At 41.9% G+C, this 24640-nt stretch overlaps 1 protein-coding gene across 1 annotated transcript; it reads left to right on the forward strand.

The window, feature by feature from the left end:
- Window positions 1-223: 223 nt before the first annotated feature.
- LOC111917352 (uncharacterized) lies at window positions 224-2817 on the forward strand. The gene is made up of 5 exons (XM_023913041.2): window positions 224-416; window positions 866-956; window positions 1062-1180; window positions 1431-2190; window positions 2259-2817. The coding sequence occupies exons 1-5, from the start codon at window positions 224-226 to the stop codon at window positions 2815-2817; spliced, it is 1722 nt and encodes a 573-aa protein (XP_023768809.2).
- The last annotated feature ends 21823 nt before the right edge of the window (window positions 2818-24640 follow it).

The following is a 24640-nucleotide window of genomic DNA, read 5'->3' on the forward strand; positions in this document are numbered from 1 at the left end:
CCTACAATTAGTCAATTAAAGTTTACAAGGGTAATTGCAGATTGCTTTGCCGATCGCTGTTGGGTTTTCCAACTTTTCCTTGCTGATCGATTTTTTTAGTTTAATTTACTGCCTCTTTCAGTCTTTTGTCATCGATCAAGAAGACAAGAATAGGAAAAAATAAATTCAAAAGAATCAAAACTCATTCACACGTTCACCACTCTCGATTCTCTAATTCGATTATATGGCTTCTTCTCAAGAACAAGAAACACAAGGATCATCTACATCAGTTGATCAACCTCCATTGTGGGACTTTGTGACTAAGCTCGATAAACTTGCTGGAGCAGGAGGATGTTGGGAGTTCAAGTGTAATCTTTGCAGTGAAACCCGACAAGGATCATATTCTAGAGTTAGAGCACTTTTGCTTGGCATAAAAGGTAATCTATTATTCAAATTAGTGTGTGTGTGTCTATGTAATTTTCAATTTTTGATTTATGTTATTGACTTATTGTATTGATTCATGAAAAATTGTAAATAAATAAAATTAGAGGCTGCGATTTTTATTTTGATTCATGTATTTTTTGCAATTTTTTATTCATGTTATTGTATTGAAGTATTGAACTATTGATTCATTAACAATTGTAATGAAATAAGAGGTTGTGATTTTTGTTTTGATTCATGTATTTGTTGCACTTTTGATTCATGTTATTCAATAGAACTATTTATTTATTTATTCATGAACAATGGTAAAGAAATAAGAGGTTTTTGATTCACTTTCTTGTTTTGATTAATGTAATGTAATTGAATTTATAATGTTAAGATGATCTTATTTTTTTTTCATGTTGTGTAATTGAGAATGTCAATGTTTTTATGTTGTTTAATATAGGTACTGGGATTTCTATTTGCGAGAAAGCAACAACAGTTGACAAACTTAACATGACACAATTAGAAGATGAGTATGAAAAGAAGAAAACCGAGTCACAAGCAAAATAATTCCAGTTGCCACGTGAAGCTGGTGTTGGATTTAAGAAAAGAAAAGGTATTTCAACACCTATTGAAAGAGCTTTTGGTGTTGAAATTAGGGACCAACTGGATCAAGAAATAGCTAGAATATTTTATACTGGAGGTTTACCTTTTAATCTTGCAAGAAATCCACACTATGTCAGGGCTTTTCAGTTTGTTGCTAACAACAAAATTGATGGTTATGTACCTCCTAGTTATAATAAGCTAAGAACAACATTACTATAAAAAGAAAAAGATAATGTTCACAAGCTATTGGAGCCACTTAGGTCTACATGGAAAGAAAAAGGTGTGACTATTGTGAGTGATGGCTAGAGTGATCCTACAAGAAAACCTCTAATCAACTTCATGGCTACCTCAGGCAATGGTCCTTTGTTTCTAAAGGCAATGAATTGTTTTGGGGAAGTGAAAGATAGATTTTTTTATTGCAGAATTGATTAAGAAATTCATCAATGAAATTGGTCATGAAAATGTTGTGCAAATCATTACCGATAATGTAGCAAATTGTAAGGCGGCTGGAGAGATTATAGAGATTCAGTTTCCTCACATCTATTGGACACCATGTGTTGTTCATACACTTAATCTTGCTTTGAAGAACATTTGTTCACCAAGGAATGTGGAAACAAATGAACTAACATATGAACAGTGCCGCTGGATAAAAGAAGTTCATGAAGAGGCGTTTGCAATAAAAAATTTCATCATGAACCATAACATGAGGCTCTCGATTTTCACCAAGTTTACTCCTCTTAGGTTGCTTTCTGTTGCTGACACTCGCTTTGCCTCCATCATTGTGACGCTTAAGAGATTGAAACTTATCAAAAGGGGTCTTCAAGCTATGGTCATAAGTGAAGAATGGTCTTCTTATAGATTAGATGACATTGAGAAAGCAAACTCTGTGAAAGAATATATTTTGAATGATGATTGGTGGGATAAAGTAACATATATTCTTAGTTTCACTCGAACTATATATGAGATGATTAGAGCTTGTGACACTGACAAGCCATGTTTACACTTGGTCTATGAGATGTGGGATTCTATGATTGAGAAAGTGAAGATTGAGATCTACAAGAAAGAAAAACGTCCAACATCTCAAATAAGTTGTTTTTATGATGTTGTGCATCGTATTTTAGTGGATCGATGGGTGAAGAATAACACTCCCCTACATTATTTAGCTCACTCTTTACATCCAAGGTATAAGATTTTAAATTATAAACTTGATTTGAATTATATATTTATGTTTTAACTTTTGGATGTTGTAGATATTATAGTGATGCATGGTTAATGGATGATTCTACAAGATGTGCTCCACATAGGGATGGAGAAATTTCACAAGAAAGGATGAAATGCTTTCGAAGGTTGTTTCCTAATGATGATGAGTATGGTAGAGTCCTTGATGAGTATGCGATGTTTTTAATGAAGAGTGGTCCTTTTGAAGATTTAACAATCATTTCAAAGATGGCTACTATGGAACCCAAGAATTGGTGGGTTAACTTTGGTGCTCAAACTCCTTTTCTCCAGACTTTGGCTTTTAGATTACTTGGACAACCTAGTTCTTCTTCTTGTGCTGAGCATAATTGGAGTACTTATGCATTTATTCACTCGCTTAAAAGGAACAAGTTGACTACAAGTCGTGCTCAAGACTTGCTTTACATCCACAATAATCTCCGAATTTTGTCAAGGACTCCGAAAGATGATGTAAAGATGTTGGATGTGGGCGGAGATGCTTTTGATTCAATGGAAGACGTCGGGTTTTTGGAGTTTGCAGATCTCTCACTAGATGAACGTGATTTTGAAAATGATTTAATTATTGATAATTAGTTACTTTTGAAATATTTACTATTTTGGGAATTTAAACTTTACATATTTTGGAATTTCTTTAATATATATATATATATATATATATATATATATATATATATATATATATACGTTTTTAAATATTTTTTATATTGTCGTATCTGTGCCGTATCCATATCTTGAATTTTTGAGTTTTGCCGTTTCTCGTTTCCGTAACCGTATCCGTTTCAGTGCAACTTAGGTCTTCATAAATATTTACAAACTAAGTCCGGAACTCACACTTTTAACCCCTGGCTTCTAAAATTGTGACAATTAGCTCATCAAGACCAACCCTTGATATATAATTATTGATTTTAGGGCTACTATACGTTTATTTATTTATTTATTTAATAAGTAGGGTGTTACAACTCTCCTCCACTTAAATTAGATTTTGTCCTCGAAATCTTTCCTTACCATTTCTTTTGCGCCACACCACTATGGTAACATGGTCACCATCCTAAGCACACCCTAGCCTTCCCAGGGTAGCCGTGGCTAATGTTCGCACAACCCTATAATCCGCAGATGAACTAATTCCTCACAACAAGATATACTCAGTCTAAAATTTGTTGTCATGAGATGGTCTGAATCCTGACATACCACTCATACATAATCATTATCGTTGAATCTAGTATGTTTATCCCTCAACTGACTACTCAACTTCTTATAACCTGTTGTTCCCACTAGAAAACTGAAATCACAGACCCAATTATCCCTTTAGGGCATTTAGCATAACCCAAGCAATCTGTTATTCTGTCCGAACTTGCAACCTAGTACACAAATACTAATACTGCCTAAAGCTGAAACTGCTCGAACACTGGACTTCCTGAAGCAGTATGTTGGCACATGGTTGCTTTCCAAAATATAACGAGACCACCCTAGTCTCAATTCGTTTACCAATCCTCTGAAATACTGGGTTCCGGACCGGATGCGGAGCCAAAGGACTCACTACTTAGTCGACTCACACGACTTCTGAACGGAATCCTACTCTGGAACTAGTTGCCACTAGTTATCATGCCATTGTGGCTCTAACAACCTCTCGGCCCAACCGATCGGGTCCATGCGTCAAATTCTGACGTCACCTAATCCAAGGCTAAAAGTGATTGCTACCCGACCAATGGTAGCCTAAAATCTCAAATGACCTTAAGCAGTCCACTGCTTCCTTCATCTCATAATTGTAGTGGCATTCCTAAAGTCTTATCAATGGATTAACCAGATCTAATCCCTCTGGGGAAATCTATAAACCAATCCGCGGACTTCCATATCCTTACTGCTACACCCGAACTGGTGGGTACTTGTAACACCCGATTCCTGGTACGCATTTAATTCAAGAATTTCTTGTGTTTTTTCTCTGGGACTCGACGATTTGGAGGCTCAACTCGTTGAGTAGAGTCGAGATTCGCAGACAGTTTAAGTGACCTACTCGACGAGTCGGAGGACTGACTCAGCGAGTAGGTGCTGATTGATTGAAACCCTAAATTTGAGGGTTTACACCCTATTGAAACACTTTATCTCAGCCTCCATCGTCCCTATCACTCCCATAAAGACAACATATTGAAACCCTATCCTTGTTTGAGTGCTCTAAGGCCATTTTGGTGTATTTTGGTGGATTGTGAAGCTTGAGAGGAGGAAAGGCGCTTGGGAGTGCAATTTGGGGCTTAGAGATCCAGGAGATTTGTTCCATTTCTAGCTCATTGAAGGTAAAAATCTCTTTTCTTGGTCTTCTATGTGCATATTCATCTTTGGGGTTGGGATTTTGGGGGCTTTCTAAGCCATTTTCGGATTATGAAGGGATGAATGGAGTTTAACTTCATATTTGGGCCTTACGAGGGGTCTCATGGCATAAAGGTTCCAACTTTATGGCCATGTGAGCCCCATGTCTCTTGTAGGTCACCTCTTATGGCTTTTTGAGCCAAAAACCCGTTGCATGTGCATCAAGTTCGGGACTTTACATGTAAAACATACATTAGGAGGCCATATTTATGGTTTTGGTGGGTTAAGACCCCTTTAGATCGACTGTATGGTGGTGGTCAAGAGTGGACTCGGCGAGTTGTTCTTGGGACTCGAAGAGTCGGAGCGTAATGACCATCAAATCCTTTTGTCGAAGGACCAAATGAAAGTAAGGAAGGTCCCTCAGTTGTTCAGGCTCATTAGGGGGCCTGGGAGTCATGGGACTCGACGAGTGTTTAGAGCAGGATCGACGAGTCCAAGGGAATCTCCCAACTTTGAAGAAGGACTCAACAAGTCGTTCATACATCTCGGCAAGTCGTAGACTGGACGTGTTCATAAGAGGGAGATGGAAGCGATGAGTTCAAGGTAAACTCTGCGAGTTAGATGAAGTTGGCCTTGAGGGTAAGATTGAAGGAGAACCCGTCAAGTTTTTGCCAGACTCGACGAGTGGAGGCGGGGATTGCATCGAGTTGAAGAGTATAGACTCGACGAGTTGGTAGACCAACTCGGCGAGTCAGGTCAACTGGAAGTTGACTTTGAGCAATGTTGACTTTGACTAAATTGGTTTGACCTCGATTAGGGTTGCACATTCAAATGAATAACTTTGAAGGGTTGTCGTGTGGGGATCAAGGAGTTGAGGGGAATCGACTTGCATGCCGAGGATAGTTCAGACACTACACGACATCGAGGTGAGTTACCTTCTAGTACGGGTGGGTCTAAGGCCACAATGTCGGCCCACCAACAGGGTTATTTGGTAGATAATTGTCTTTGTGATAATTATCTTCGTATGTTTATGTGAAAGATATTGATGGCAGATACCGGTTGAAAGATACCGATGGGAGTTACCGGTTGAAAGATACCGATAATATTATATGGTATGTGGTATGATGGGGGAACTCACTAAGCTTTGTACTTGCAGTTTTGGTTTTGGTTTCAGGTACCTCTTCTTCGAAGGGGAACGAGTCGGCAGTGTAGCAGCGCATCACACACACATGGTTTCTGCATTGGGTTTCTGGGATTGTACTCTGATTTTCATTACTTTTGATGTCATGATTTGGGACACAACATTATGATTTTGTAACTTGTTGCTATATTGAATATGTTTTGGGAAAATGTTTTATAAATTACTAAATCAAAAATGAAATTTTTTGGTCTCGAAATATGGGATGTTACAAGTTGGTATTAGAGCCCCGGTTTGAGGGATTCGGATACACCATCGGAGGTGTCTGGACTCAAACCGCGGGACTAAAAGATTTTTCACAAAGAAAACAGTTTTCTGAAATTTAAGATCAAAGAATTTTGAGAAAGAACAAGGTGTGTAATGCGTACGAACGGTCGAGCTCAAGTAAGTTTTCCCCAAGATACCCATACTTGCTATGTTATGTTATATGATATATAATTGTGAGAACCGCATGCTAGATTATGGCTAAGGATCTAGGAGGATGCCTTGTATGCCGGATATATATGATTCTAAGAACTGCATGCTAGATTAGGGCTAAGGATCTAGGAGGATGCCTTGAATGCCTGTTGTATGAGCTACATGCTAGCACTGTTTAGTCAACGGTTGTCACACCCCCAAACCTGAAAGGCGGAAACGTTCGGGGGCGGATGACTTCATGTGGTAGCGTAACAAGTGAATACATAGTAAAGAAAGCAATACAACCATTTATAGTCTTAAAGATAAAATGATATTGTAATATATTTTTGTATACGGGAGTTCCTTATAATATTTTATAAATCACACATGATTTTCACTTAATAAAAGTGTATAATAATCTTTATATATAACACCCGATAGTAGTCGTGTGTTTTACTTGTATTTCCCCCCCATGGAAAGCATATAAAAGCGTTTAGAATATTAAAAGGGTTAATTAAGGGGTATGAACTCACTTGAAAGTTTGAAGATAGCGAGATGGAAAACCGGGCATAGTTTCATCTTGGGAAACGGATTATTCTCGGGATTCTCGGGAATCTCGGGAGTAAAATCGACCTTCGGGACTTGCACAAAAATGACCAGGGCTTCGGGGTAGTCCGGGCACGGAAAACGAGGTAAAACGTAAGAAAAGCGAGAGAGAATGAGCAACATTTCCGGGAACCCTCACATCCTATTTATAGGAGCCTGGAACCGCCTCCGTACGCGGGGCGTACGCGTACGTCACACATGACCGAGTCCTCGACTGCCTCGCACTTCGGATGGGACGGGGGGTAGGCTTGCATAGGGGCGACGTCGACGATCCGAGGCCGTGGCCTTGAGTACGCTGGGCGTACTCGTGTACGCGGGGCGTAATTGCGTGACTCAGACTTCGGATAATACCGAAGTTTTCAATAAAAATTATATATAAATCAATTATCAAACTTCAAAAATTCATATCTCCTTGATACGAACTCCATTTTCGACGTTCTTTATATCCCCGCAAAGGTGAGACTACGCTCTACGACTTTCGTTTAGATTCCGTCGGCAAATTCCGAAATTATTTTTATTATTTATTTATTAAAATGACGTGATTAAGGAATTTCTTTAAAAATTCATAACTTCTTTATCTGACGTCGGTTCTTGCTAGACTTTTTACCGCTGAATAACCATTGTCGAGACCTTCGATTCTCGTTTAGGTCATTCCGGCCAAAAGTCGCTCGATCTCCGATTCGAGTTTTCAGTTGTCTGTTGGTAAGCCGAAATTTGGAAAATCTTAATTTCAATAAACGAAGCCGGGTTTAGGCATTCTTTTTACGTACGATCCCGATTTAATGATATAAAACATAGTAGGTAGTTACATAGAAACTTTTTGGACATTTTATTATCAACGTTTATTTTGATTAACTCAAAAATGGTTAGAATACTTGACCTATTAGGCCATTACAAAGAGTTGAAATATCGGGTTGTCACATCATCCCCCAGTTAGAGGGAATTTCATCCCAAAATTGAAAGTAGTAAGGATACTAGTGAACATGAAAGAGATGAGGGTACTTTTGTTTCATCTGATCTTCGCGTTCTTATGTGAATTCAGGTCCTCGCTTGGCGTTCCAGCGAACCTTCACGATGGGTATGCGACTTTGTTTTGTTTGTTTGACCTCACGGTCCATGATTTCTACTGGTTCTTCCACAAAGTTGAGGCTCTCGTTGATCTCGATTTCGTCGAGTGGAATAACAAGAGTCTCATCGGACAGACACTTTTTCAAGTTTGAGACGTGGAAGGTTGGATGTATGTTACTAAGTTCACGCGGTCGGTTAAGCTTGTAAGCCACATGGCCGATTCTGGCAAGAATCTCGAAAGGCCCTATGTATCTTGGATTTAGTTTCCCCCGCTTTCCAAAGCGTATTAACCCTTCCACGGTGAGACCTTTAATAAAACGTGGTCTCCTACCTGGAATTCCAAAGGTTTCCTCCTTTGGTCAGCGTAGGTTTTCTGTCGGTCTCTAGAGGCTTTCAATCGTTCACGAATCTGCACGATCTTCTCTGTTGTTTCTCGTATGATTTCCGGACCGGTGAGAGTGCTTTCAGGAACTCTTCCTTTAGCTAACTAGGTATCGCCAACTTCAGTCCAGCACAGAGGGGATCTGCACTTTCGACCATAGAGGGCTTCGAACGGAGCAGCCTTTATGCTTGTATGATAACTATTGTTGTATGAAAATTTGACAAGGGGTAAATGGATATCCCATGCCTTTCCAAAGTCAATCACACAGGCTCTCAACATATCTTCTAAAGTCTGTATCGTTCTCTCACTCTGCCCGTCTGTTTGTGGGTGGTAGGCTGTACTCATGTCTAGCTTAGTTCCCAGGGAACCTTGTAGTGACTGCCAGAATCTTGAAGTGAATCTACTATCTCGGTCGGAGATAATGGATATTGGAACACCATGCAGTCGCACTACTTCCCTTAAGTAAGTTCTTGTAAGCTTTTCCATTTTGTCAGTCTCCTTGATGGGTAGGAAATGCGTGGATTTGGTCAATCTATCGACGATGACCCATATGGTATCGAGTCCACCCGTCGTCTTGGGCAACTTGGTTATGAAGTCCATAGTAATCCACTCCCATTTCCATTCTGGTATCTCCGGTTGTTGTAGTAATCCTGAAGGTTTCTGATACTCAACCTTAACCTTAGCGCAAGTAAGGCATTTACTTACGAAGGTAGCAATTTCTGCTTTCATGTTAGGGAACCAATACAAGTTCTTAAGATCCAGATACATCTTATCTGAACCCGGGTGAACGGAATACCTCGTGTTGTGTGCTTCAGTCATTACTATGTCTCTGAACCCGCCATGTTTCAGCGTCCAGATTCGGTTCATAAGATAATATGCTCCGCCACCCTTGACTTCTAGATTCTTTTCGATTCCCCGCAGGGATTCACCCGCCACATTTTCAGGTCGCAAAGCTTCCATTTGTGCCTCTTTAATTTGTGTGGATAAGTGGGAATGGATAGTCATAGTCAGAGATCTGAGCCTCCGACCAATGTATTCCTTTCGAATGAGGGCGTCAGCTACTACGTTGGCCTTGCCAGGATGATAACGAATTTCACATTCGTAGTCATTTAGTAACTCAACCCATCGTCGTTGTCGCATGTTGAGTTCCTTCTGATCGAAAATGTGTTGAAGGCTCTTGTGACCAGTGAATATAGTACTCTTCGTTCCGTATAAGTAGTGTCTCCAGATCTTCAGAGCAAATACCACTGCTCCTAACTCAAGATCGTGTGTCGTATAGTTCACTTCGTGTGTCTTAAGTTGTCGGGAGGCATAAGCAATAACTTTCCCTCTTTTCATAAGAACACAACCAAGTCCTTGATTTGACGCATCGCAATACACTACGAAGTCTTCTATTCCTTCGGGGAGGGATAGTATCGGTGCGGTGCACAAGGCCTGTTTCAGTGTTTGGAACGCCTTTTCTTGTTTTGCTTCCCAGTCAAAGGCCACGCCTTTCTGGGTTAATGTAGTAAGAGGTTTCGCAATGCTAGAGAAGTTCTTTATAATTCTGCGATAGTAGCCAGCGAGACCTAGAAATTGACGAATTTCTATAGGTGTCTTTGGTGCCGACCAGTTCTCGATGGCCTTGATTTTGGAGGGGTCCACGTGTATCCCTTTCTCGCTAACCACATGGCCCAAAAATTCGACTATTCGAATCCAAAATTTGCATTTAGAGAACTTTGCATAGAGTTTCTTCGATCGTAGTGTTTCTAGGACTTTTCGTAGGTGCTGACTATGCTCTTCCTTACTTCGGGAGTAGATAAGTATATCATCGATAAAGACGATGATGAACTAATCTAAGTAGGGAAGGCATACCCTATTCATTAGGTCCATAAATACTGCTGGTGCGTTGGTTAATCCAAATGGAATTACGACAAATTCGTAGTGTCCATATCGAGTTCGGAAAGCTGTCTTAGGAATATCCCCTTCAAGTACCCGTAATTGGTGATATCCGGATCGTAAATCTATCTTCGAGAAGTAGTTTGCTCCTTGAAGTTGATCAAAAAAATCGTCAATGCGGGGTAGAGGATAACAGTTCTTGACAGTAAGTTTGTTCAGCTCTCTGTAGTCGATGCACATACGGAACGATCAGTCCTTCTTCTTTACGAACAAGACCGGTGCTCCCCAAGGTGAGAAACTTGGTCTTATGAATCCTTTTTGCAGGAGTTCATTAAGTTGACTGGAAAGTTCTTGCATCTCTGCTGGTGCTAGACGATAAGGCGATTTCGCTACTAGGGTAGCCCCTGGAACTAAGTCGATTCTGAATTCGACTTGGCGTTGTGGTGGTAATCCTGGTAGTTCTTCTGGAAAGATATCAGGAAAGTCGCGTACTTCTGGAATGTTCTTGATGTCCTTTAGTTCCTGGCTTGTATCGACGATGTGCGCTAGGAATGCTCGACAATCCTTCCGTAAACACTTTCGAGCCTGGATGCACGAAATGATACGAAGGTTCGTACTTGATTTGTCGCCGTAAATCACTAATGTTTCGTTATTAGGGAGATTAAGACGAACTGCTTTTTCAAAACACATGATGTCGACACGAAGAAGACTTAACCAATCCATGCCGACTATGACATCGAAACTTTTAATAGGAACTGGCATGAGATTGATTGGGAAAGAATGATCGTCTAAAGTTAACGTACAGTCCTTGTATATGTAGTTAGTGTTTTCGGTTTTTCCGTTGGCCATCTCTATAGTGAATGATTTTTCTAGTTTTCTAGGTTTAGGTTTAAGTAAGTGAATAAAGTTTTGACTCACGAAACTTCTCTCCGCTCCACTATCGAATAATATGCATGCATATGAATTATCGAGGAGGAACATACCAGCAACTACAGTTGGGTCAGCTATAGCTTCGTCGTGGCCTATAGTCAAAACTCGTCCCACACTGCCGGTGCCTGCTGCCTTAGGGCAGTTCCTCCTGTAGTGGCCCACTTCGCCACAACCGTAACAAGTCTGGCCTATACCTGCACTGGGAACTTGAGTGATCGGCCTTGCGGGCTCCTTGCAGAAACGGGTTGTGTGTCCCTTTCTGTTGCACTTGGCGCACTGCATTTCCCGACAAGGTCCATGGTGGTGGTAAGTGCATTTGGTGCACTTTGGACGGTTACCTTCATAAGGCTTTGTTGGGTAGGTATTTGTAGGAGTTGTTGTAGGTACCGTGGCCGCATTCACTGAAACCAGTTGTTTCTTTGCGGGTTCTTGGGAAGACCCACCCTTCCCTTTACTCCATACTCTCTTCCTATTGTTGTTGTTGTCGTTGTTGTTGTTGTTGTTGTCGTTGTTGTTGTTGTTGTTTCCTCTCTGTGGTTCTGGTGCAGAAACGGTTGAGTTCCGATGACCTCCGTAGTCAATCAGAGATTGTGCCAGTTCCTTAGCACTTTCAAAGGTGTCAGGTTTGGAAGCTAACACGCTTGACCGTAATTGGGTCGTCAGTCCCCATATGTACCTCTCTATTTTCTTGCTCTCAGGAGCAACCATATCTGGGTAAAGGATTTCCAGTTCGCAGAATCTGTTGGTATATGTTGCGATGTCGGTACCAACCATTCCGAGAGTCCAGAGTTCATGTTCGAGCCTTTGAATCTCTCCCCTTGGGCAGTATTCTCTCATCATCATGGCCTTGAGGTTCTCCCAGCTTATGGAGTTTCCCACAATTAGAGTAAGTACTTTAACGTGGCCGTTCCACCAAGTCAAAGCTTTATCAATGAGTGTGAAGGTTGCGAATTTGACATTGCTGTGCTCGGGGCAAGAACAAATTTCAAAGACTGATTCTGTCCTTTCAATCCACTGACTCAGAGCCATCACGCCACCCGTTCCATAAAACATACGGGGTTTGGCATTTGTAAAGTCCTTATAAGTGCATTCTCGGGGTTGCCCATGACTCTCGCCATGGTTGGATAGGTGTGTGTCAGTTCTCGAGTCATTAGTACTCGAGTTATTTAGCTGTGACATGGCAGCTGCTACCGCTGCGGTGACTACTGCTTGGAACATGACAGCATCAAATTGAGGAGGTGAAGGTGGTGGTATCGGTGTTTCATTGATAGGGTTACGTCTTGTATTCCTGCGTGGCGGCATCTTCAACTATACGTTTAAAAGATGATGATATGGATAAGAATAAGTGACAAATGAATGTGTCTCATGAACCAAATCGCCATGGTTCAACAACAAAATGAATAGCATAGAAACATGAAAGTTGTTTGTAAGACTGAAAGTATGAAACACGTATTTGGTTTCTCGATGACTTTTCAAGGTTTGAACGAAATACTCAACGTAGTAATAATAGTGTCACTTATATTAATATAAAAGTTGATACAATGATCATGAAAATTTGACCCTTATAAGGTCTCCAATTACAAAGTTTGAGAAATTTAAAGACTTTTAGCCGAAGTCCTAAGTTATAACAAAATTTGAGGTTTTCGCAAGTACTACTTGCGACGCGTGTTGCGCTTGGAGCTCGATTCCGCATCTGATTGCTTCAACTCCATAAGACGCCTATCAAGGGCGGCTTGTTGTTCCCTCAATTCTGCGAAGGCTGCATTCGCTTGTGCTTGGAATGCTTCGGCGTGAATGTGGATGTCGTTCTGCAACATCTCTAGGCGGTTGATATCGGACGTGTGGATTTGTACTTCCACGTTAACCTCTCGGATTCAGTTTTCTTGAACCCCCGATTGGTAGGACTGATTGGCGAGCTTGCCCACCATGACCGGGAGTGCCCGATCGGCTGAACCTCCATCTCGGACATCGTAGAAATCGACACATGCCGTAGGGAGAGCGTATACTTTGTTGTTGGCTCCAGTGGACGAGGTGACTTCCCCAGACGGGATTCGGTCCTTGAAGGTTCCTCCTAATGGGTGGAGGGTTGACTATTTCCGGTTCTGAGTCTGTCTCGGAGTCGTCCCCGCCATCCAACTCTATGGGCTCTTCGTCCTCCTCCGGATCCTCTTCAATCCATCCTCCATTGCCTTGTTGTGGGTAGTAGGGGTCTCCATGCGGGTGAAATCCAGCCATTTGACTATACGAGAATAGGGTTATAAGAATTGAATAAAACTTGAGACATGTAATACGAATTAATCTAGCGTATGCACTAAATACTCCTATAGTATTTAAATTCTTGTGTTTGATCTTTGTGACGTTTTTGGTAAGTTTTGACTTGTTGCTCACTACGAGCGTTCCTCGATATACATTGGTCTGATTTCGGGCAAATATAGTTGATCATGCTATATTTGTCCCAAATCTGATTACATATATCGAGTCTTAATTGTAGTGTCCAACTTGTCTAAATACTTGTTGTATAGTTACTAAATACTAAAATAATGTGTTGTATGCATGTATTGTACTTGAATGAACTAACATTTTTAAGTTATACAAAACGCGGCTTAGGCGTAAATAAAAATCGTTTTGTCAGAGAGTATTAGTCCCTTAAGCATTTATAGTTTGTATATCTTATATGGTTCGATATACTTAGTTCACTATAAACATTGCTCTGATACCAATCTGTCACACCCCCAAACCTGAACGACGGAAACGTTCGGGGGCGGATGACTTCATGTGGTAGCGTAACAAGTGAATACATAGTAAAGAAAGCAATGCAACCATTTATAGTTTTAAAGATAAAATGCTATTGTAATATATTTTTGTATACGGGAGTTCCCTATAAAGTTTTATAAATCACACATGATTTTCACTTAATAAAAGTGTATAATAATCTTTATATATAACACCCGATAGTAGTCGTGTGTTTTACTTGTATTTCCCCCCCCCCCCCCCCCATAGAAAGCATATAAAAGCGTTTAGAATATTAAAAGGGTTAATTAAGGGGTATGAACTCACTTGAAAGTTTGAAGATAGCTAGATGGAAAACCGGGCAGAGTTTCGTCTTGGGAAACGGATTATTCTCGGGATTCTCGGGAATCTCGGGAGTAAAATCGACCTTCGGGACTTGCACAAAAATGACCAGGGCTTCGGGGTAGTGCGGGCACGGAAAACGAGGTAAAACGCAAGAAAAGTGAGAGAGAATGAGCAACATTTCCGGGAACCCTCGCATCCTATTTATAGGAGGCTGGAACCGCCTCCGTACACGGGGCGTACGCGTACGTCATGCATGACCGAGTCCTCGACTGCCTCGCACTTTGGATGGGACGGGGGGTAGGTTCGCATAGGGGCGACGTGGATGATCCGAGGCCGTGGCCTCGAGTACGCTGGGCGTACTCGTGTACGCGGGGCGTAATTGCGTGACTCAAACTTCGGATAATACCGAAGTTTTCAATAAAAATTATATATAAATTAATTATCAAACTTCAAAAATTCATATCTCCTTCATACGAACTCCGTTTTCGACGTTCTTTATATCCCCGTGAAGGTGAGACTACGCTCTACAACCTTCGTTTAGATTCCGTCGGCAAATTCCGAAATTATTTTTATTATTTATTTATTTGTTTATTAAAATGACGTGATTAAGGAATTTCTTTAAAAATTCATAACTTCTTTATCTGACGTCGGTTCTTGCCAGACTTTTTATCGCTGAATAACCATTGTCGAGACCTTCGATTCTCGTTTAGGTCATTCCGGCCAAAAGTCGCTCGATCTCCGATTCGAGTTTTCAGTTGTCTGTTGCTAAGCCGAAATTTGGAAAATCTTAATTTCAATATACGAAGCCGGGTTTAGGCATTCTTTTTACGTACGATCCTGGTTTAATGATATAAAACATAGTAGGTAGTTACATAGAAACTTTTTCTACATTTTATTATCAACGTTTATTTTGATTAACTCAAAAATGGTTAGAATACTTGACCTATTAGGCCATTACAAAGAGTTGAAATATCGGGTTGTCATAGCGGTAGGATAACCTGATTAGGTTACGCTTGATGTGGTTACTCAATGCTCGAATGCTGCTTGCTTTGTGCTATAAGGGTCATGGCTAACTTTAACTAACTAGTGAGCGAATATGTAACAATATTCACAAGCTAGTGAGGGAAAGGAAGTAGGGACTCCTAGTGCAGTTGATGGCTGAGAGTAGGTAAGAGGGTGCCCTAGGGAAGCCTAGGATGAGATTAGTGGAAAGCATTACTAGTAAGGGACTTGGTGAAGTTGAAGCAATCCTTGAGCAAAGTACGGATAGATGTGGAAGGTAGTATGGGCCCGTACTACTGGAAGCAGAGGATCCGTACTCGAGTCAAGGAGGGTCGAGATGGAACCAAGAAACTTGGAGGGTGTGTGAGAACTCTCGAGAGTATGTATGATCCTGACGTTTATGTGTTTATTTTCAGTATGGTGGTCACACGACATGGAGTAGGGGGATCAGGATCGGGCTCGGGTGCAGGATCCGAGCAGGTTGATGACGGGTTACACGAGTTCATCGCGTCTGAGATCATGAGATGCATCCTTGATGCGACCCCGATCATTTTCGGGTCGATCAAGGAGGGGATTATCGAGCTGATGGAGGATCGCCTCTGGTCGTTCAGGAGTGATTTGGCATCTAGCTAGGCGGGTATGCGCACACTGTCCTTCAAGGACTTCATGGGGAGTAGTGCGCCGAACTTCCATGGGGTAAAGGACCCCATTGCTGCCAGGAGATGGATCGCAAACATCAAGTTTGTGCAGTTGACGAGCTTCTGCCCAGAAGGGTCGGAGGTCCGTTTTGCTGCAAGTTGTTTGAGGGATTGAGCAAGAGATTGGTGGCAGTTAGTTGATGATTCGTTGGGAGCCTTAGCCATCGAGGCTATGACTTGGTCAGATTTCATGACCCGATTCAGGGTTGAGTTTGCACCAGCTGTGGAGCTTCAGCAGTTGGCCAGGAGTTTTTGGATATGAGACAGACTACGAAGACTGTGGCGGAGATCACAGCCATGTTCCGGGAGAGGGCTTTGTTGGTACCCTAGTATGCAGGGGATGAGGAGATGCAGAAGACCCGCTATCATGATATGTTGAGAGCCGACATTCAAGAGCATGTCAGCTATTCGGCCTGTCCAACCTCGAGTCCATGATTGCCAGGGCGCGGGAGAAGGAGATTGACTTGGAGCACCTCAAGAAGAGGAAGTTAGAGACTGTGCAGGTTACATGGGTTTTGGGGAAGAAACCCAAGGGATTCGACACAAGGTCGAAGCGCCAGCAGGGCCGGGACCGCTGTGGGAAGTACGGTCGGTCACATGAGGGAGTTTGCCGCACTGGGTCGGGTTCCGACTGCTATAAGTGCGGCAAGACTGGGCATTTTGGTAGGGATTATACTGCCCATGCTCCCACAGTGCAGATATCAGACCTGATTTGCTTCCATTGCAATGAGAGGGGCCATAAGAAGGCCAACTGCCCTAGATTAACAGCAGCGACAGCAGCAGCGCCAACGGAAGCGCCGACTCCAGCGACAACCTGAGTTGTGGATGGCCGGAAGGTCAAGGCAGAGGCTCTAGTGCTGCAGAGCCAAACATTTCAATTGACAATTGAAGAGGCACGCGCCGCACCCGATGTGGTGATGGGTATGATTTCTTCTCTTTATTCTTTATATTATGTCGCTGTGATACTAGTATGTTATATGTATGTGTTATGTTTAGGATCATTCCATGTGAACGGTATCCCAGTTCAGGTATTGTTTGATTCGGGTACTACCCTATCGTTTGTCTGTCACACCCCCAAACCTGAATGGCGGAAACGTTCGGGGGCGGATGACTTCATGTGGTAGCATAACAAGTGAATACATAGTAAAGAAAGCAATACAACCAACATATATATATATATATATATATATATATATATATATATATATATATATATATATATAATTGAAAGTTTACATTTGTCAAACGTTACATGTTCAAAATCAATTACATATATGATGTCAAAATATATGAGATTTAAACTGGCGCCGCAACATCTCTTCATCAAAGGCATAATGATACCTGTAGTTACTGAATCCCTGGGACATACAAGTAATTTTGAAAGAGTAGATCAGCATTTAAGCTGGTGAGTTTCATAAGTATTTAATGACAATGTTTGTATGAAACGCAATATCTTGTCCTTGTTTGTTTGTGTTTAGAAAATCCTATATTTTCTACTAGTATAAAAGTAGTCTTTCTTCCAGACCAAAGTTTGTTTCCAAAATGTTTGTAAATGTAAAAGTAACCAATACGTTTGAAAACCTCGTAAATCAATGTATTTTTAATACCATCTGTGAGCTTTATAACCATACTATTGACTCGGATTGCCTATACACAACGTTCTTCAGGCGTTGGAATGTTATGACGTTTGTCACCCCAAACGGTGGACTGTAGCTAACAGTCAGGGCGCGGGTTGTCAAGCCCGTATAGATCTATACACAAACACATGCTCCCCCTCCAAGGGATTCTGATATATAATACAGGACTTGAAATGTGTACTCGAACGTACGTGAAGTAAATGTCTCACAGAACCGTAGTATAAAATAGATTTACGTGTTGAAATGTTCGTTTGTTATTGTACATGAAAGTGATTTCTCGAAAATCATGTTTCTAGTATGTAAAAGTTAGCAATATCCTCATACAGCTATACCTGTTATACTTTTCTAAAAACGTGCCTCGTTTGTTTTAGAATGTCTAGAAAAGGAATCACTTGTTATGAAAGCATAGATATTTGTAGAGTCTAAGATAGACACAATATACTTTAAATCTAAGAAAATGTTTAGTTTATACATGCACTACAACTATTTATAGTTTTAAAGATAAAATGCTATTGTAATATATTTTTGTATACGGGAGTTCCGTATAAAGTTTTATAAATCACACATGATTTTCACTTAATAAAAGTGTATAATAATCTTTATATATAACACCCGATAGTAGTCGTGTGTTTTACTTGTATTCCCCCCCCCCCCCATAGAAAGCATATAAAAGCGTTTAGAATATTAAAAGGGTTAATTAAGGGGTATGAACTAACTTGAAAGTTTGAAGATAGCAAGATGGAAAACTAGGCAGAGTTTCGTCTTGGGAAACGGATTATTCTCGGGAGTAAAATCGACCTTCAGGACTTGCACAAAAATGACCAGGGCTTCAGGGTAGTGCGGGCACGGAAAACGAGGTAAAACGCAAGAAAAGCGAGAGAGAATGAGCAACATTTCCGGGAACCCTCGCATCCTATTTATAGGAGGCTGGAACCGCCTCCGTACGCGCGGCGTACGCTCGTACGCGGGGCGTACGCGTACGTCACGCATGACCGAGTCCTCGACTGCCTCACACTTCAGATGGGACGGGGGGTAGGCTCGCATAGGGGCGACGTGGACGATCCGAGGCCGTGGCCTCGAATACGCGGGGAGTAATTGCGTGACTCAGACTTCGGATAATAACGAAGTTTAAAAAAAAATTATATATAAATTAATTATCAAACTTCAAAAATTCATATCTCCTTCATACGAACTCCGTTTTTGACGTTCTTTATATCCCCGCGAAGGTGAGACTACGCTCTACAACTTTCGTTTAGATTCCGTCGGCCAATTCCGAAATTTTTTTTATTATTTATTTATTAAAATGACGTGATTAAGGAATTTCTTTAAAAATTCATAACTTCTTTATCTGACGTCGGTTCTTGCCAGACTTTTTACCGCTGAATAACCATTGTCGAGACCTTCGATTCTCGTTTAGGTCATTCCGGCCAAAAGTCGCTCGATCTCCGATTCGAGTTTTCAGTTGTCTGTTGCTAAGCCGAAATTTGGAAAAATCTTAATTTCAATATACGAAGCCGGGTTTAGGCATTCTTTTTACGTACGATCCCGGTTTAATGATATAAAACATAGTAGGTAGTTACATAGAAACTTTTTGGACATTTTATTATCAACGTTTATTTTGATTAACTCAAAAATGGTTAGAATACTTGACCTATTAGGCCATTACAAAGGGTTGAAATATCGGGTTGTCACATCATCCCCCTGTTAGAGGGAATTTCGTCCCGAAATTAAAAGTAGTAAGGATACTAGTGAACATGAAACAGATGAGGGTACTTTTGTTTCATCTGATCTTCGCGTTCCCATGTGAATTCAGGTCCCCTCTTGGCGTTCCAGCGAACCTTCACGATGGGTATGCGACTTTGTTTTGTTTGTTTGACCTCACGGTCCATGATTCCTACTGGTTCTTCCACAAAGTTGAGGCTCTCGTTGATCTCGATTTCGTTGAGTGGAATAACAAGAGTCTCATCGGACATACACTTTTTCAAGTTTGAGACGTGGAAGGTTGGATGTATGTTACTAAGTTCACGCGGTAGGTTAAGCTTGTAAGCCACAGGGCCGATTCTGGCAGGAATCTCGAAAGGCCCTATGTATCTTGGATTTAGTTTCCCCCGCTTTCCAAAGCGTATTAAACCCTTCCACGGTGAGACCTTTAATAAAACGTGGTCTCCTACCTGGAATTCCAAAGGTTTCCTCCTTTGGTCAACGTAGCTTTTCTGTCGGTCTCTAGAGGCTTTCAATCGTTCACGAATCTGCACGATCTTCTCTGTTGTTTCTCGTATGATTTCCGGACCGGTGAGAGTGCTTTCAGGAACTCTTCCTTTAGCTAACTGGGTATCATCAACTTCAGTCCAGCACAGAGGGGATCTGCACTTTCGACCATAGAGGGCTTCAAACGGAGCAGCCTTTATGCTTGTATGATAACTATTGTTGTATGAAAATTCGACAAGGGGTAAATGGATATCCCATGCCTTTCCAAAGTCAATCACACAGGCTCTCAGCATATCTTCTAAAGTCTGTATCGTTCTCTCACTCTACCCGTCTGTTTGTGGGTGGTAGGCTATACTCATGTCTAGCTTAGTCCCCAGGGAACCTTGTAGTGACTGCCAGAATCTTGAAGTGAATCTACTATCTCGGTCTGAGATAATGGATATCGGAACACCATGCAGTCGCACTACTTCCCTTAAGTAAGTTCTTGTAAGATTTTCCATTTTGTCAGTCTCCTTGATGGGTAGGAAATGCGCGGATTTGGTCAATCTATCGACGATGACCCATATGGTATCGAGTCCACCCGTCGTCTTGGGCAACTTGGTTATGAAGTCCATAGTAATCCGCTCCCATTTCCATTCTGGTATCTCCGGTTGTTGTAGTAATCCTGAAGGTTTCTGATACTCAACCTTAACCTTAGCGCAAGTAAGGCATTTACTTACGAAGGTAGCAATTTCTGCTTTCATGTTAGGGAACCAGTACAAGTTCTTAAAATCCAGATACATCTTATCTGAACCCGGGTGAACGGAATACCTCGTGTTATGTGCTTCAGTCATTACTATGTCTCTGAACCCGCCATGTTTCAGCGTCCAGATTCGGTTCATAAGATAATATGCTCCGCCACCCTTGACTTCTAGATTCTTTTCCATTCCCCGCAGGGATTCACCCGCCACATTTTCAGGTCGCAAAGCTTCCATTTGTGCCTCTTTAATTTGTGTGGATAAGTGGGAATGGATAGTCATAGTCAGAGATCTGACCCTCCGACCAATGTATTCCTTTCGACTGAGGGCGTCAGCTACCACGTTGGCCTTGCCAGGATGATAACGAATTTCACATTCGTAGTCATTTAGTAACTCAACCCATCGTCGTTGTCGCATGTTGAGTTCCTTCTGATTGAAAATGTGTTGAAGGCTCTTGTGACCAGTGAATATAGTACTCTTTGTTCCGTATAAGTAGTGTCTCCAGATCTTCAGAGCAAATACCACTGCTCCTAACTCAAGATCGTGTGTCGTATAGTTCACTTCGTGTGTCTTAAGTTGTCGGGAGGCATAAGCAATAACTTTCCCTCTTTTCATAAGAACACAACCAAGTCCTTGATTTGACGCATCGCAATACACTACGAAGTCTTCTATTCCTTCGGGGAGGGATAGTATCGGTGCGGTGCACAAGGCCTGTTTCAGTGTTTGGAACGCCTTTTCTTGTTTTGCTTCCCAGTCAAAGGCCACGCCTTTCTGGGTTAATGTAGTAAGAGGTTTCGCAATGCTAGAGAAGTTCTTTATAATTCTGCGATAGTAGCCAGCGAGACCTAGAAATTGACGAATTTCTATAGGTGTCTTTGGTGCCGACCAGTTCTCGATGGCCTTGATTTTGGAGGGGTCCACGTGTATCCCTTTCTCGCTAACCACATGGCCCAAAAATTCGACTCTTCGAATCCAAAATTTGCATTTAGAGAACTTTGCATAGAGTTTCTTCGATCGTAGTGTTTCTAGGACTTTTCGTAGGTGCTGACTATGCTCTTCCATACTTCGGGAGTAGATAAGTATATCATTGATAAAGACGATGATGAACTAATCTAAGTAGGGAAGGCATACCCTATTCATTAGGTCCATAAATACTGCTGGTGCGTTGGTTAATCCAAATGGAATTACGACAAATTCGTAGTGTCCATATCGAGTTCGGAAAGCTGTCTTAGGAATATCCCCTTCAAGTACCCGTAATTGGTGATATCTGGATCGTAAATCTATCTTCGAGAAGTAGTTTGCTCCTTGAAGTTGATCAAACAAATCGTCAATGCGGGGTAGAGGATAACGGTTCTTGACAGTAAGTTTGTTCAGCTCTCTGTAGTCGATGCACATACGGAACGATCTGTCCTTCTTCTTTACGAACAAGACCGGTGCTCCCCAAGGTGAGAAACTTGGTCTTATGAATCCTTTTTGCAGGAGTTCATTAAGTTGACTGGAAAGTTCTTGCATCTCTGCTGGTGTTAGACGATAAGGCGATTTCGCTACTGGGGTAGCCCCTGGAACTAAGTCGATTCTGAATTCGACTTGGCGTTGTGGTGGTAATCCTGGTAGTTCTTCTTGAAAGATATCAGGAAAGTCGCATACTTCTGGAATGTTCTTGATGTCCTTTAGTTCCTGGCTTGTATCGACGATGTGCGCTAGGAATGCTCGACAATCCTTCCGTAAACACTTTCGAGCCTGGATGCACGAAATGATACGAAGGTTCGTACTTGATTTGTCTCCGTAAATCACTAATGTTTCGTTATTAGGGAGATTAAGACGAATTGCTTTTTCAAAACACATGATGTCGGCGCGAAGAAGACTTAACCAATCCATGCCGACTATGACATCGAAACTTTTAATAGGAACCGGCATGAGATTGATTGGGAAAGAATGACCGTCTAAAGTTAACGTCCAGTCCTTGTATATGTAGTTAGTGTTTTCGGTTTTTCCGTTGGCTATCTCTACAGTGAATGATTTTTCTAGTTTTCTAGGTTTAGGTTTAAGTAAGTGAATAAAGTTTTGACTCACGAAACTTCTCTCCGCTCCACTATCGAATAATATGCATGCATATGAATTATCGAGGAGGAACGTACCAGCAACTACAGTTGGTTAAGCTATAGCTTCGTCATGGCCTATAGTCAAAACTCGTCCCACACCGTCGGTGCCTACTGCCTTAGGGCAGTTCCTCTTGTAGTGGCCCACCTCGCCACAGCCGTAAGAAGTCTGGCCTATACCTGCACTGGGAACTTGAGTGATAGGCTTTGCGGGCTCCTTGCAGAAACGGGTTGTGTGTCCCTTTCTGTTGCAGTTGGTGCACTGCATTTCCCGACAAGGTCCATGGTGGTGGTAAGTGCATTTGGTGCACTTTGGACGGTTACCTTCATAAGGCTTTGTTGGGTAGGTATTTGTAGGAGTTGTTGTAGGTACCGTGGCCGCATTCACTGAAACCAGTTGTTTCTTTGCGGGTTCTTGGGAAGACCCACCCTTCCCTTTACTCCATACTCTCTTCCTATTGTTGTTGTTGTCGTTGTTGTTGTTGTTGTCGTTGTTGTTGTTGTTGTCGTTGTTGTTGTTGTTGTTTCTTCTCTGTGGTTCTGGTGCAGAAACGGTTGAGTTCCGATGACCTCCGTAGTCAATAAGAGATTGTGCCAGTTCCTTAACACTTTCAAAGGTGTCAGGTTTGGAAGCTAACACGCTTGACCGTAATTGGGTCGTCAGTCCCCATATGTACCTCTCTATTTTCTTGCTCTCAGGAGCAACCATATCTGGGCAAAGGATTGCCAGTTCGCAGAATCTGTTGGTATATGTTGTGATGTCGGTACCAACCATTCCGAGAGTCCAGAGTTCATGTTCGAGCCTTTGAATCTCTCCCCTTAGGCAGTATTCTCTCATCATCATGGCCTTGAGGTTCTCCCAGCTTATGGAGTTTCCCACAATTAGAGTAAGTACTTTAACGTGGCCGTTCCACCAAGTCAAAGTTTTATCAATGAGTGTGAAGGTTGCGAATTTGACCTTGTTGTGCTCGGGGCAAGAGCAGATTTCAAAGACTGATTCTGTCCTTTCAATCCACTGTCTCAGAGCCATCACGCCACCCGTTTCATAAAACATACGGGGTTTGGCATTTGTAAAGTCCTTATAAGTTCATTCTCGGGGTTGCCCATGACTCTCGCCATGGTTGGATAGGTGTGTGCCAGTTCTCGAGTCATTAGTACTCGAGTTATTTAGCTGTGACATGGCAGCTGCTACCGCTGCGGTGACTACTGCTTGGAACATGACAACATCAAATTGAGGAGGTGAAGGTGGTGGTGGTATCGGTGTTTAATTGATAGGGTTACGTCTTGTATTCCTGCGTGGCGGCATCTTTAACTATACGTTTAAAAGATGACGATATGAATAAGAATAAGTGACAAATGAATGTGTCTCATGAACCAAATTGCCATGGTTCAACAACAGATGATAGCATAGAAAATGAAAGTTGTTTGTAAGACTGAAAGTATGAAACAAGTATTTGGTTTCTCGATGGCTTTTCAAGGTTTGAACGCAATACTCAACGTAGTAATAATAGTGTCACTTATATTAATATAAAAGTTGATACAACGATCTTGAAAATTTGACCCTTATAGGGTCTCCGATTAAAAAGTTTGAGAAATTTAAAGACTTTTAGCCGAAGTCCTAAGTTATAACAAAATTTGAGGTTTTCACAAGTACTACTTGCGATGCGTGTGGCGCTTGGAGCTCGATTCCGCATCTGATTGCTTCGACTCCATAAGACGCCTATCTAGGGCGGCTTGGTGTTCCCTCAATTCTGCAAAGGCTGCATTCACTTGTGCTTGGAATGCTTCGGCGCGAATGTGGATGTCGCTCTGCAACATCTCTAGGCGGTTGATATCGGCCGTGTAGATTTGTACTTCCACGTTAACCTCTCGGATTCGGTTTGCTTGAACCCCCGATTGGTAGGACTGATTGGCGAGTTTGCCCACCATGACTGGGAGTGCCCGATCGGCTGAACCTCCATCTCGGACATCGTAGAAATCTCGGCACATACCATAAGGAGAGCGTATACTTTGCTGTTGGCTCCAGTGGACAAGGTGACTTCCCCAGACGGGAGTCGGTCCTTGAAAGTTCCTCCTAATGGGTGGAGGGTTGACTATTTCCAGTTCTGAGTCTGTCCCGGAGTCGTCCCCGCCATCCAACTCTATGGGCTCTTCGTCCTCCTCCGGATCCTCTTCAATCCA

This window comes from Lactuca sativa, chromosome 2 (assembly GCF_002870075.4).
Source record: "Lactuca sativa cultivar Salinas chromosome 2, Lsat_Salinas_v11, whole genome shotgun sequence".
In the NCBI taxonomy this organism is placed as follows: Eukaryota; Viridiplantae; Streptophyta; class Magnoliopsida; order Asterales; family Asteraceae; genus Lactuca; species Lactuca sativa.